Raw genomic sequence first — 15,390 nt, 5'->3', positions numbered from 1 at the left:
TCGCAGCAGTCAGAAAATAAACTTCACCATTATCCGCAGAGGGAAGCAGAATAAAGTATGCTGCTCAAACCTCCCCCCACATCACTGTTGTTTGAACAAAGACCTTAAACCATCAGTTGCAATTGTCCCATCCAGGTTTGGTTGATTTTTTTTGCTACTGCAGTTCCATAAAGGCTCTGGTCGTCCTTTCCCCCATGTGCCTTTATAAGTTTTAACCAAGACTGAATACTTAGTTTATCTGAATTTTGCAGGGTTTGGTGATGGAGGAAGAATGACAGAGCACTGTAATCATGTTAGTGAGTATTACTGAACGACCGAGAGCATAAATGATGAGTTGTATTTCCAAAACAAGACCCAACAGATACCAATGTGAATCTTGCCAGGTGACAACTTTTTGCTCGATGGATTCTATTATCTTTAATATTAACATAATTTACAATATTTGTGTGAAAGATTCCATAAACAGCAAATTACTGAATTAAATGTTGATTTTAGAAGAAAATTGATAGAAGTGGGAGATCTCTTATATTCAGTTTAGTGGACAGTTTGCATAGCAGCTGGTAGTATTGCCTCACAGCTTCAGACTTGGGTGCTACTTCTGCAGAGTTTACACATTCTCTCCAATGGCTGCAAATGGTTTACTCCAAGTGCTCTGGTTTCCTACTACGTACCACAGATGTATTGGTATGTTAAATATTTACAGCAGTGGGGTGGGAGATTGCAACCTTCACGTGGTCCACCTCGTTTCCACTAATGCAATCAACCTGACGTGCACAAACAAAAAAATCAAATAGAACAAGTTGGCCTACAACTTTAGGCTGTGCACGCCATACGCAAGAAGATTTACAGCAATTACCCCTTAGGGAATAATCAAAGTGGAGTTGGCGGGCATGAGTGAGAGAATAAGTTGCAGAGGTACTGGAAAATAACCAGAGAAGGAATGGGACAAATGGAATTGCTCCCTCAGAGCCTGCATGGACCCAATAGGCTGAATGGCCTCCTTCCATGCAAACATTTAAAAGGTTTGAAAATACCTTTTAGGTTGACTGTGCAACCAATCAAATGGAGGAGAAAAGTAGAAAAAAGGAAAAGCAAAAGTTATAACCCAACTTTCTTGCATATCTAATGCATAAAATAAACGTTTTTGAAACATGAGCTATGTAGCTATATACTTTTAAAACCTCACCATGGCTAAATTTTGTTCCTCCAGCGCAGTTGCCTTGAGAATTTTGCGCAGTAAACGGCGATTCCGAACAGCATGTTGTTCTCGCTTGTAACGTTCATAAAGTAATTGGTTGTGCAGTAGAACGAGTTGATTCCTCAGAGTGTGCAGCTCATCCATGGGAGCAGAACCTGAGATCAAAAGAATTACTTTATTTATTCAAAATGAAAGCAACAACTGGCTTTGAAAGGACTGTTGCCAAGCTGTATCAATGACTATTGCATCTGGCTTTATGCGTCACCCACCCCACAAACAAAAAACAATTGCTCACTACTGAATCCTGAATGGCGGTGCAGGCTCGAAGGGCCGAATGGCCTACTCCTGCACCTATTTTCTATGTTTCTACATGGATGCTGTAAACAATTTGCACTCACACAGCATCCTTCGCATGGTTAAAAAGAGATTGTAGATGCGATGGAATGTAGAATAAAAATGTTAAATATCGAGTCATAAATTTACAACAGGTGAGACAGTTGAAGGAACATTTGCCATTGGTGAAGCAACTAAAATAGGGATTTCACGTGACCAAAATTAAATGAGTTGATTAGAAAGAGTGTGCGACTCATCTGTGGCGGCAGAACCTAGGATCAATAGTACAGATGTTTGATGAAAAGCAGGAGGTATGTAGAATGAACCAAGGAGAAATTGGAACACCGGGCCAAAATTTAAAACATTTAAATTGCCAAAAACAGGAACCAAGGGGCAAGCAAACAAAATGAATGACAGTGGTCAACAGAACTGGATGAAAGTTAGAATACAGATCTGTGGTGGTGATGGGAGGGGAGGGGGGGGGGGGGGGGGGGGGAGTGGTGAAGAGAGACGAAGGAGTGACCAACAACATTTTAGGGTACTTTGTAACTTTGTGTACTGTCTAGGCAAAACATTTTTTTTTTTTAATCACCGTACCTTCACGGTACATGTGACAATAAAGTATCTGTCTAGATTGCAGAATGTTATAGAAACTTGGGTTCAGTGCAACATCAGAGGCAAGGAATAGTTCAATTGGGAAGCAACAAAAACACTGGCAATGTATGCAGGGGTTAAACCTAAAAAAAAAAAAATCTGTAAAGAAAAACACATCTAAGGCTACCTATTTATTGCAATTAAAAAGTAGCGCGTATCAAGAAACGATGAGCATAATGTTGTACATTTATGTCCAATTGTAATGTATCTGATTGACAGGACGACTTGCATTAAACTACAGCTCATACCCAATGCTGCATCATTTGTAGGTTTGTTTCTCAGCTTCACTCACGGTAATTGGAGAGGTATCATTAATATGTAGCACATACCTCCAAAGTGAGTCCAGTCTGCAGATTTGCTGGGCAGAGGCAATCTAAAATGGATACAGGAAAGCAACAGTAAGAAATTGATATCAAACAATACTAGTTAATCATTTTACCAATTAACTGTTTTCAATTTATGCAAAGTTATTACAATGACAGTGAAATAATATCAATTATAAACTGCGTGTTTCCACTTGAACAGTGAAATAAGGCAAATTAATCAATTTTGCCAAGTTTCAGAATCTCATGCCCTTTTTCTTCATATATCCAGCTTCTCCTCGGAAATTAGATGATCATTGTAAATATGATTGCACCCAAATCAGAAGGTCCTCAGTAGCTGAATATTTAATTCAAATCGCATTAGAGCGCACAAGAAGAATGATTTGAGTTGCATATTAATAGGTTACTTTAGCGTAGAACCAAATCTCATCAAGAGTCAGTAGATCAGCAGGAAAAGGGAAAGGGAATACGTACAACGTTGTACAAATGATTACCTGTGATTAATGGGATAGTGAAAGCAGGAGCCAATTGACCATGCAGAGGAATGCAGTTCAAACCCCTTGGTAGCCAACTTCTTGGCCAAGGGCAAAACTCTCAGCTAACATTTCTACAAAACCGAAGGCTGCCGTGTTTATGAAGTCAAAAAGGAGCCTGATAATCCACACAGCAAATTTACACTAATATCTCCAACAACCCTAAACAAAATGCCACATCTTATTTCCTGACGTTTCTTTCTGTGCATAAATTATTGGGAAGCTTGGTTGCAAAGAGAACAATTCTAAAATAATTCACTAGATTGATTTCACCATCAAAAAAGGGGCAATTCAGCTTTTCATAAAAAAAGAAAAACATCAGCAAAGACTTCGACACATGTAGACAGCTGAAGCAAATAATTTAGATGCATTTTTATTTAGATAGTACTTATTAAATGCAAGTCAAATTAAAAACCTACATAAGATAGACACAAAATGCTGGAGTAAATCAGCGGGACAGGCAGCATCTCTGGAGAAAAGGAGATGCTTTATGATCTCCATAGATCACGGAGATAACTCCAGAGATGCTGACTGTCCCGCTGAGTTACTCCAGCATGTTGCGTCTATCTTTGGTTTAAACCAGCATCTGCAATACCTTCATACATATTAAAAACAAACATAGTTGGCCAAAGTTTGGTGTGTACAAGGGCCATCAGTGGTTGTAATGAAAATCACTGGATGTCCAAAGTGGAAGTTCCGACGAATCACAATACAGGCGAGATACAAAACTAAATGATGCTTCGAGGATTCTGCCCTAAATTAACTAACCAAACTTAACCTTAAATTTCAGAGGCAATTCTGGATAAAAAGTAGATCAACACTGGCTATATAACTAGGCAATAGAAGAGCTTATTTTTTATTTCCTCCCACACAAGACCAATTCACACAGAGAGTGGTGAATCTCTGGAATTCTCTGCCACAGAAGGTAGTTGAGGCCAGTTCATTGGCTATATTTAAGAGGGAGTTAGATGTGGCCCTTGTGGCTAAAGGGATCAGGGGGTATGGAGAGGAGGCAGGTACAGGATACTGAGTTGGATGATCAACCACGATCATATTGAATGGCGGTGCAGGCTCGAAGGGCCGAATGGCCTACTCCTGCACCTATTTTCTATGTTTCTATTCAAAATTTCAAGTACAAAGCAAGGGAAATACTGAAAAACTGCAAATAAAAATTAACATGAGGTAAAAAAAACAAAAAAAGTGGAGCACATGGATGCAACTTCCATCTTGGGCACCCAGCAGTGGAGGTAAACATTAGCTTGGAGACAACACTACTCTAAACATACAACTACGAAGTTACCAATGAAAACACACAGCATTAGATTTGATTATGAAGAGAGTTTTGCATGGGTTACAAATGTCAGGGGGCTCAAAATTGCACTGTAAACACTATAAACATACATTATACAGCACCACAATTTGCATATGTAATTATTTTTCCTTTGGTTTTAATGCTACCAATAAAAGTTTGATTAGTTCACATGCTGATATGGTGCTCAATTAAAAATAATTGCAAAAACAGAGGGAGGAGGGGAAGAGTCCCCATTGCACCCTAGTAGAGATGGTCGACTGACATTTTCTGGTGCTCTGACATTACAACGAACAATTCTAAAGTGTCTACTGGTTGGAATACTTCTTGATGCCACTGGTTCTCAGAGTTCTAGAAAAATGTTTATAAAAAGTATTTGTTTCTAGTATATGCTGCAAGTGGATAGATATGAAAATGAGGCTGAACATCTGCCTGGAATCTGCCTCGTCCCACCTTGGATTTCTGAATTTACAAAGGATGATTCCCAAGTTTAATCAACTCTGTACAATAACTGGTAGTCAACTTCTGTTCTTGTACACTAACAGAGATAGATTGTACAAGGCAATTCTATTCTCCTTTTAGTGCTTTTGGAATTAACTTTTGAAGGATGGGTTGGGCAGTGTGGGGGCCAGATCGTGAGTATCTGGAGGGATTTCTGTCATAGTTTTAGCACTGCTGCTCTGACAGCAGAAATAAATATTCCAACGTTAAATATAGGACAGACAGCTATGGTGTGAGTGCAAATGCTAGGAAAGAAAAAAACCCCACTAGTTGCCTGGTCACGCTGTCATAGGCAATTCAGTGATTGATTATTTGGATATAATATGCCTGCCCAATAGACCAAACAGCACGCAGTAAAAACTCAGTGTGTTGAGAGGTGTAATAATGCCCCTGTCCCACTTAGGAAACCTGGAGACTTTGCGCCCCACCCAAGGTTTCCGTGCGGTTCCCGGAGGTTGCAAGTGGTTGCCGGAGGTTGAAGGTAGGGAGACTGACAAAAACCTCCGGGAACCGCACGGAAACCTGGGGTGGGGCGCAACGTCTCCAGAGGTTTCTGTTCAGGTTTCCTATGTGGGACAGGGGCATTATGGTCATTAGCTCTGGTTAAATATGATCCTGAAAACTTCACCTCCATTTCCAATCAGCTAAACTATTAAAAAAAAAGAAAATTAAAAAAAATCCCATGTTCAAAGCCAATCAGTTTCCATTCTGCAGCCAAAATTACGTATAATATGTAACTGATGAAGAAATCAAGACTACCCGATGAATCAGACAAATTAACAAAAGCAAGCACCACGCAAGTTAGAAATGCTCTGTTATCAATTATTTATCAGAGTTTAATTGGTGGTTATTAATGATATGACTGTAGAATTCTGAACTTACCTGACCAATTTTCTTTGATTGTGGAACTCAGGCTGCACAGGATAAACTCTAAAATAAACATGGTGGAGGCACTTCCATCAGTTACCTTGCCCACATTAACAAACAAGACACCTCCTGACATTTCACAGCTGTAATTATGCCGAGCCATCCAAATGACTGCAAGCTGGAGTTTAAGACCTGCCCAAATCTACTAACTCTAGCATGAAGCAGTTGGATCTATGACTGGAATATATGAAAGTAACTGTGGCCCCACCTTAAAATTTAAAGTGTTGGATCAACAAAGAGAGCTGTGAAATGAAAAATCTATACAGCTTGCAATCATTAACAGTGCCCATACATTTTGCAATCAAATTGGGGAAAGAAAATTCTCAGATCTACTAAGAAATACTTTTAGCTTTTTCTGCAACACAATAAATGTGTACCCTTATGCAATCAAGACATTGTACTTATTGAGCACATTCAACAGTACGTTGCAGTAATGTTGGTTGAAGGATAAATATTACTCTTTTCAATAATTCTCCGGGATCTTTGAATCTACACAAGAGGGCACGTGGCCCCACGTTAACGTTGCATCAGAAAGGTGGCATTGCCACAGTGGAACAATTCTTCATTACTGCAATGGGAGTCACAGCTTTTTTTTTCCAGTCTTACCTGCTAAGCTCCTTCACATGTGCATCTCCTCCTTGCTGAATCAGCTTATCCAGCACATCGAGAGGCGAGATCAACGAAGACGATAGATCCTCCAATTGCTTGCCTGCTAGCTTTTGCAGCTCAGTTGTTTTCTGCTTGATGAAAAGACTTGCTGCTTTGGGCAAGGCCATTTCAAAAAGGTGTTCATAAGGGAGCGGATGCCCAGTGCCAAGAGGAGGAGGTCTCAATGCCTGCACCTTAAACAGGGGACTGGGTGTAAAAAGTTCCAATGATATTGATCCAGCTCTGACCATCTCCTGTTTAATGTTTCCCGAACAGTTCTCAGTTGGTTTCTCAATGGGCATAAACCCCTTTTTGACAGAGCACTGCTCTTGCCTGCGAGGCTCCAGTGCTTTACCAATTGTAGATGACGCTTGGTGGGGCTCAGTGTGCAATCCCTGCTCAGTGGTAGAATGGGACAATTCTTGCTCACGCTTTGTCTGAGTGCCAGTAAGCATTTCAGTTGTGTGTTGAAAAGGAGAGTCAAATCCCCCCCGAAAAACCAAGGACTGCAGATCCAAGGATGTAATTTCAGAAAGCTCATCAGCAATAGCAGCTGTTAAAGATAAAATATACCCTTTATCTACTGTAACTTTTAGCACAACTTTATTTAAACTATTCTTTTATCCTGCTCTACATTTTTTTTTAAACATTCATAGTTTTAATTAATCTGCAACAATAACCACCTGGATTGAATACGTTATAACAATAAAGATTTCATACAGTCACTGAATTTTTAGACATCAAATTCCTTTAAGCTATGCATAGAGAATACGACAAGACAATTGAAATCTTGGCTAAATCAACAAAGTGTAAAGGAGGCTCTCAATGGAGTGAACGGTGGAGAGGTTGAAGGGTTAGGGAGGGGATTTCTGAGTTCAATGTTAAAACAGCCTAGAATGTTGCACTTCTGTATTTATCTATGTTGGAGGGGATTTTCTGTTTAACCTGTACCCTGAATCTGGCTTCATGTGGGGCCCAGTTGATCCTCTTAATCACAGCTCAGATAGGAACAGACACAAATAACATCTCGTAGAACAATGCCGAGTTTCTCAAACTAGTCGGTTTATCCAAAGGCTTAATAGTTGCATACTTGGTATAAGTGTCAATTGTTCCTAGTATGTGTAGGATAGTGTTAATGTGCGGTGATCGCTGGTTGGTGCGGACTCAGTGGACCAAAGGGCCTGTTTCCGCTCTGTATTTCTCAAGCTAACACTAAAACAATGATTACATGTGGATTTGACACCTTTGAAATAATTCACCACTGATCAACGTTTAACATCCTGTTTCCTGTTACATGTGGAATTTATACCTGAAATCAATTTAATCGCCTCTCCTAACATCCTTAAGTGTTGGCTTCTGTTCCCATGGTGGTTTCCCAATATGCAAGCTCTCAGGTTAAACATATTACAAACTACTCATCTTTCTTATAATTTTCAGAATTTCTATTAGATAAAAGTTAGACATCAAATGCAGATACCATAAAAATGTAGAAACTTGAAACATAGGAACAGGCTATCTGGGCCATGAAGTCCATGTCAAAGCTTCTGGCCAAATAGGATATTTGCATTCATGCTCAATTAAATTATATTCTCATGTAAGAATACTTTGAAAGGGATGGAATTCTACACTTGAACAAAAACGAGACAAGTTTGTGGTGGAAATGTAAAAAGTTAAAAAGACCATTTATGCTACCTATCAATGGATTTTAACACTTGTTTACTGCTGCTGGTAAACAAGACATACCTTCTTCATTTTCATTTTCCTTTTCTGTTCCATCCTCTTGTAGATTCAATCCTTTTATAACCTCTGAGAGCTCTCTCAAAGATACTGTTTTGGCATTCTCATTCTCCAAACCTGAATATGCAAGAAGTAGTGAAAGTAAAACAAAATAACACCAATTAGATCCCAAGGCTGAGAGAGACAAATATTCGTCAATTCAAACACACTTAGAGGCATCACGGAAACATGCCCTTCGGGCAACTGCGCCCGCACTGAACATTAAACACCCGTTTACACGAATCCTACATTGTATTTACTCCACGATGCACAAGAACCTCATGTTGACCCTATGCCACAACCATTTTAGCAGTTTGGCATAGCTAGAAAGAAGCACAAGCTACTTGTGGCTCTTGGGTAAAAGAAAGATTGAGAAGAGGCTAGTATGGAAGATAAACACTTGCAGTCAAAACAAATAATCTACGTGCACTTTCAGTGTAATAGAATTCCATGAAATCAAGAACAAATTATCTTTCCACCCATATTGTGAATTTGTTCATCTATAAACTGGAAACAACTCAATGGGCCAAGCACTTGGTTATATACACAATGCAGACCTTTCCACTCACATGGACTGTCAGCTGCTCCCTTATCATCACTTGTCACATGACTCTGTCTCTTTAATGGCTTTAAACTCTCAGTTTTCCCATCCTGCAATAAAAATACAGATGATGTTGCGCCACTGTTGGTCTGGTGGAACATTATACCAATATGTCAAAAGTGGGATGCTTCAAGCATATTGGAATTTTTGTAGTTAACATTTAGATTCTAATTAATACCTAAAAGATGACCAAAGGAGCAGAGAGAGGCATGAAGGAGCCATTCAGCTATTTAAGTCGTAGCATCTATGTAAAGCCACCCAGCTAGTACCTCTTCCCCGCTCTTCGCCTCATAGTTCGGCACATACTTTGCTTTCAGATACTTATTCACCTCCCTTTTCAATGTTCCAATTGAATTCACTCATGCTACTGCCATTGGCTGCACCTTCAGGCCTCCAACCACTAGCTTTTGGTTGTATTTTATTATTCACATTCATTCCATGTCATCTAGGTCTTGATCATGCCATGAGTAAACAGTTGTTTACCTATATTATACCTCAAATATATTATATCCAAATTATCCATCAAATCTATTGCCACTGGAATCATTTTGTTAAATTTATTTTTGCAGCCTCGTACATCTTTCCTGGAAGTTTGGTTTCATGTTCTTATTGCTCTTTGGCTCTGTAGTCACGTTCGAAAAGACGCCAGCGTTCAGCATGTCTGAATCAAAGGTAAGAGGGCTTGGACGGCGACATGAATTTGCCATAATGGAGATAAATAGGACACAAAATAATCAAAAGAAAATAAAACCCGATAAACATGAGCGGAGTGGGCAAGATTCACTGTCTGACACCATGTAATGATGAGACACGAACACACACTAAGATACAACACATGTTTATTAAATCACTTACAGCAGAGGATCTGCATATGTTACAGCTCCGAGCTGCTACATCTACTAGCTAGCGTAAGCGAGCTCTTGATACTATAAAGCACATACTAGGCGGAGCTACTACTAACAAGCACTATAGCCAATCTACAGGCTCCATTTAGAAATCCCAAGATCCCCTCACTTTAAAACTCTCAAACTTTACACACACATCGCTGGATCTCAGTTCTCGTATTTTTTTTTGTTTTTTTTTGTTTATAGGGACAGTGCATATTAATGAACATTTGCATGTAAATATGCGAGATTGTAGCCAATCAGTAGCTAATTTCCGTCTCTAGTCCCAGGCATGGTAGGTGAAGTGTCTTTCTCAAGGACACAACGACAGTACACACTCCAAGCAGGATTCGAACCGGCCACCTTCAGGTTGCCAGCCGAACACTTAGCCCATTGTGCCATCTGTCCTCCTTTTTGGCCTTGTGATTTATACTGCCTCTTATTGTTCCGACCAAAATACTACCTCTTTCCCACCTATATCCCTTGGAAGTCTGTTCTGCCTCACATGTCACTAAGCCTCTAAATTGCACCATCTGCACCTTGTACACCCAAACCCATCTTCAACACAGAAAAGCAGTAGTCCTCGTACAAGCCCAGGGAACTGTAAAGTGTATGTACCTCGCGGTGAACAAAATATTTCACTACCAATCCAAGCTACAGCAGCCTAATTTCACAGGCTGTGTGACAAAGCCCGTCTTGGTGACAGACTGACTAAGTGACACTTTATCATACACCTTTTAGAAGTCATTTAAAGAAACCACATTTCCCTCTGCCATCGCACTTCATAAATTATAAAACAGGCCATGATTTGGTTTAAACAAATTCTGACTGGCTAGTATATTATGCGTATCTCAAAAAGTATCTATGCTAAATGAAGTGAATTCTTTGCACCTGTAAATTATACCATTTAAATAAACATCCAGCAAATGTTACCTTTGATAGTGCTGCAGTTGCCGAGATGCTGCATAGTTCATTCCCATCTGCAAGACATGACAGGGGAGGGGATACGGCTGGTGTTTCAGTCGATTGTCCTTTTCCGACTGTTTTTAAAAAAAAGTCAAAATTAGTTCACTGCTCTTCCAACTCCACAGTCCTCCCACTTTGGAAAGAAAAAAAAAATGCTGCAAAGGAAAAGTTGTTATAATCTTCAATTGTAGTTTCATGCTTTGGAAGACACAAGCAGTTTATACCGAAAAATTCCTGACTGTGACTATAATGTGGTTGAGCTCAACATTATATTTAAAAAGAAAGAAACACAAAGCACCCATTAAGATTGATGATTAAATCAAGAACAAACTGCAAAAGGTACGGCACTGTTTATAGGTTTAGATTTAATATTGTCACATGTTTTGAGGTAGAGAGAAACTTTTTTTGCATGCTATCCAAACAGATCAGATATACCATACATAGACACTATCAATTCAAACTCAAGTACAATAGAGCAAAAGGCAAAGATAGCACATGATAAATGCTAATGAATAATTGACAAAGAATCAATGCACAGTGCTCAAAAAAACAACCTGTTTATCCCAAAGGGGCTGATACCCTGCACAACCCGATGGCAAGAAACATGGAGTAATATAATCTGCAAATATATGAGGAAGAAAAGAACAGGTTGCAAGCTCCACAAAAGACAGTGAAAAGGAAACTTGCCAAATCTTTAAATAAAACCACAACGAATAAGCAAAGCAATATGTGACCTACAAACTGAATCTCTTAGATCCTACTTGCTCTGGTGGACCAATAAACCAAGTAAGCCGGTGGAGTTCTACAGGGATCTGTGCTGGGATCTCCGTTGTTTGGGATATGTATGATATGAAGACTGGAATACAAAATCAGAGATGTAATGCTGAGGCTCGATAAGGTGCTGGTCAGGCCGCATTTGGAGTACTGTGAGCAAATTTGGGCCCCATATCTGAGGAAGGATGTGCTGGCTCTGGAGTGGGTCCAGAGGAGGTTTACAAGAATGATTCCAGGATTGAGTGAGTTAGCATATGATGAGCGTTTGACAGCACTGGGCCTCTACTCGATGGAGTTTAGAAGGTTGATCGGTGACCACATTGAAACACAGAATAATGAAAGGCATAGAGTGGATGTTGAAAGGACGTTTCGACTGGTGGGAGAGTCTAGGACCAGAACTCAGAATTAAAGGGCGCTCTTTTAGAAATGAGATAGGGAGAAACTTCTTTAGTCAGTGGTAGTTAATCTGTGGAACCCATTGCCACAGAGGGCTTTGGAGGCTAAGTTAGTGGTTATTTTTAAGGCAGAGATAGACAAGTTCTTGATTAGAATGGGTGTCAAAGGTTATGGGGTGGCATAAATGGGATTAGGAGGCAGAGATCAGCCATCATTGAATGGTGGAGTAGACTCGATGGGCCAAATGGCCTAATTCTACGCCTATAACTTGTATATATATATATGACTTTGACGTAGACGAGGGTTGGTTAGCAAATTTGTAGACGACACCAAGATTGTGGGGGTTACTGTGTGGAAGCTGTCAAAGTACACAATGGGATATAGAGCCACCTCAGAAATGGGCAGACATATAGCAGATGGAATTTAATCCAAGTGAAGTGTTGCACTTTGAGAAGTCACCATCGTTAACCAGGGCATTAGGGCCAGGAAATCATGATGCAACATCATAAGACTTTGTTTTGGCTGCATTTAATTTTGGTATATGCATGCTGTTCTGGTTATCCCAATGGAAGAAGGATATGGGGCTTTGGAAAGGTGCAGAGGTTTACCAAAATGGTGCCCAGATTAGGGAAAGTTTAGACAGACTTGGATTAATTTCGCTGGAACACTGGAGGTTGAGGGGAGATCTGATACAAGTACATAAAATGATGAGAGGTAAAGATAGGGAAGACATTCAGAGCCTTTGTCCCACTATACAAATATCAAATACTAGTGGGCATAGACTTATGGCGAGAGAGACTAAGGTACAGGGAATGGAGGGATATGGTTTATGTACAACAGATAAGAGTTTAAATTAGCATTATGTGCGACACCGACATTGTGGGTTGAAGGACCATTTCTTGTGCTGTACTGTTTTATGTTTATCAACCACATTCACTGATTGCTTGTGACCAAGGAAGCAAATTATGTGCATGATTCAATTACAACATGTCCTAGCTTTGACAGAGATATACAAGGATCTGTCCAGATTAATGTATTTACATTACAACGGTTTAACAATAATTGCACCTGCAGAGTACATTTAGCATAATAGAAGATCTCACAGACATAGTTTCCAAACTGTTTATATACATTGAGCCAAGGCGATACATTATATATACATTGAGCCAAGGGGATCCTACATGGACCATGAATTAGCTGTGATATACATACCAGGTGTACTGTGGACTCTAACAGTTAGGCAAGAGTTGGATGTTTCATGAAGGCTTGTTGGGGAAAGCCCTCTTGAGGAGGGGGGAGTGGACAGCCCACAAGCTGAAGATGGGCTCCAGAACACATCCTAAGATGGAGACAAATTAAACCCGTTTTAAAATTCATTTTTAGGAACAGGATGTCACACACTAGGCCAGTATGCATCTTTAATACCACTCAAGGCAGCAATCATGAGATGCCTTCTGTAACCACGTAATTCCATCTGCTGAAGGTATTTATTCTAGTGTCTGGTCAATCATGACCCCCAGGATGTTGATAGTGGTGATGGCAATACCAGGCTTGTCACCAAAATACTTCTTAAATGATCAATGCCTGGCGCTTTTGTTGTGTGAATGTTACGTGCTCAGTCTCGACTAGCCATGCATTCAAGTGGGGACTCAACTTACCTGCAGCCCTTCTGCAGGAAGGCGTTGTGAAGTTGGTGGTGTTCTGTACTGTGACTGAGATCCTGGGAGACTGGAGAATGGACCTCTGGAGGTGTAAGTTGTAGAAGATGCACTGCCTGCAATGGAGTCAACAGCAAGGTGTTAAACTCAGTAAAAAATATTAGAGAGTCATACAGAACAGAAATGGGTCCCTCGGCCCACAATGTTCTTGATAACCAATATACCCATCTTTACTAATCCCATTTGCCCACATTTGGTCTATAACCTTATATGCCTTCAGGATTATCTGAGAAATTTAGGCACTTAAAAACTAGAGTCGATGAAGAATTTTTTTTTGATCTCTTTTGTCCTGGATCGACCCAATGTGAGAATAATCTAAGGCTAATAGGCTAAGGGGATCAGAGGGTATGGAGAGAAGGCAGGTACGGGATACTGAGTTGGATGATCAGCCATGATCATATTGAATGGCGGTGCAGGCTCGAAGGGCCGAATGGCCTACTCCTGCACCTAATTTCTATGTTTCTATAATACAAAGAACTGAAATATTGTTGAATGTCATTAATGATTGACATGACATCTTAAAGGTATTAAAGTTATGAGGAGTAAGGCCCGAGATTTATGGGCAGATGTACATAGAACAAGGGGCTGCATTACCAGACTGAACCAGAGACACCTGCAACATCTAAGATTAGAGAAATAGGCAGATAAAGGGAATATCAAAACAAAATTGCCATAGAGCTGCTGGTCACATGCAAAGCAATCACAAATTTGGGCAGACAATTTCTGTACCATGTTATGATATCAAAAGGTTCCGTCCTTACCAAAGCTGCTCTGAGAATCTGAGAATGGGCTGGAGCTGTGGTCAGTGTGCTTGTGTTGGCTACGTGTAGAGAAATGTTTCGGCATGATAGTATAACCTTCTTCACAGGATGCCTCTTTTGGGTCGAGGGAAACTTTGGCACATTCTATAACAATGTCATGAGTTTCAAATCTCTTCCATCTATGCAACAGAACAGGAAACAGAACCGTTAACCACCACTAAACACATTTGATTAGGTAAGACTAAGAGGAACAAATATTGCCTCAAGACGTGCCTGACCCATTCAACTGTTGTGGGATTGAAAGCTTAACTGTCATCTCCACAATAAACTCTCATAACTACAGCTTCACTATATTGCTGCAATTGTGCTAGATTTCAGTCGTATAAGCTGCTTGGCAGATACTTAAATGACGTACAAGAGCCAATCTCTTCATTTCAATTAGCAATTTTACTTTAATAGCTGCAGCACTTTAGGTAAAATGAAAAAGTAGAGAAATACATTTTCTTTTAAAATGAGAAAGTAGAGAGAAAGCAAAAATGGAGTTCTAGTTCAATGATAACTTTACTCACAGGAGAACATGCATTTTGATAAGATTATAAATAGACAAACTTACACATTGTACTCAATCACTAAAATACAGCAAACCTGACTTTTAAACCAAAAAGTGACGACAGGTAATACTGATTGCAATGTCCACACATTTTGAAACTATTGCATCAACCCATCCAAGATTAAATGCTTTCCGAGTTGATACGTGTTAAAACAAAAACTGAAGGGGTGGGATAGGTCTGTAATGAAGATAAGACTGTAATATTAAGATTGAAATAAGTCACTTACTTAACAGCATCCAGTTCATTGTCCTTGGTTCCAGTCACTAGCTCGGGGTGGATTCGCACGTGTTCCAGCATCGGCTACAACAAAGACATTAGGAATGCAGCAAGTTTACTATCAGTCCGAGGAAGAATCTATTAGAGGCACAACGAACTGCAGATGCTCGAATCTTGAGCAAAACATAATGTGCTGAAGGAACTCAGCGGCTCAGGCTGCATCTGTGGATGGAGTGGAAACGCGGTGTTTGGGTTGGCAAC

General features: G+C 40.0%; 1 protein-coding gene across 5 annotated transcripts in view; it reads right to left on the bottom strand.

Moving 5' to 3' along the window:
* The window catches only part of tsc1 (TSC complex subunit 1), a 41,950-nt gene that overhangs the window by 10,565 nt on the left and 15,995 nt on the right, over positions 1–15,390 (bottom strand). For 3 of the 5 annotated variants that reach the window (XM_033048918.1, XM_033048919.1, XM_033048920.1), the window contains exons 7-17: positions 15,140–15,213; positions 14,303–14,481; positions 13,482–13,597; positions 13,036–13,162; positions 10,621–10,727; positions 8,760–8,853; positions 8,170–8,280; positions 6,385–6,979; positions 5,734–5,781; positions 2,515–2,558; positions 1,187–1,353 (exon numbers count right to left, since the gene is read on the bottom strand). In XM_033048918.1, the coding sequence (XP_032904809.1) occupies positions 1,187–1,353; positions 2,515–2,558; positions 5,734–5,781; positions 6,385–6,979; positions 8,170–8,280; positions 8,760–8,853; positions 10,621–10,727; positions 13,036–13,162; positions 13,482–13,597; positions 14,303–14,481; positions 15,140–15,213 (1,662 nt within the window). The remainder of the gene's footprint in view (positions 1–1,186; positions 1,354–2,514; positions 2,559–5,733; positions 5,782–6,384; positions 6,980–8,169; positions 8,281–8,759; positions 8,854–10,620; positions 10,728–13,035; positions 13,163–13,481; positions 13,598–14,302; positions 14,482–15,139; positions 15,214–15,390) is intronic. The other 2 variants (XM_033048921.1, XM_033048922.1) reach the window with 2 other exon arrangements.

The sequence above is a fragment of the Amblyraja radiata genome, chromosome 32 (genome assembly GCF_010909765.2).
Source record: "Amblyraja radiata isolate CabotCenter1 chromosome 32, sAmbRad1.1.pri, whole genome shotgun sequence".
Classification (NCBI taxonomy): Eukaryota; Metazoa; Chordata; class Chondrichthyes; order Rajiformes; family Rajidae; genus Amblyraja; species Amblyraja radiata.
This window is presented reverse-complemented; position numbering and strand designations above follow the sequence as displayed.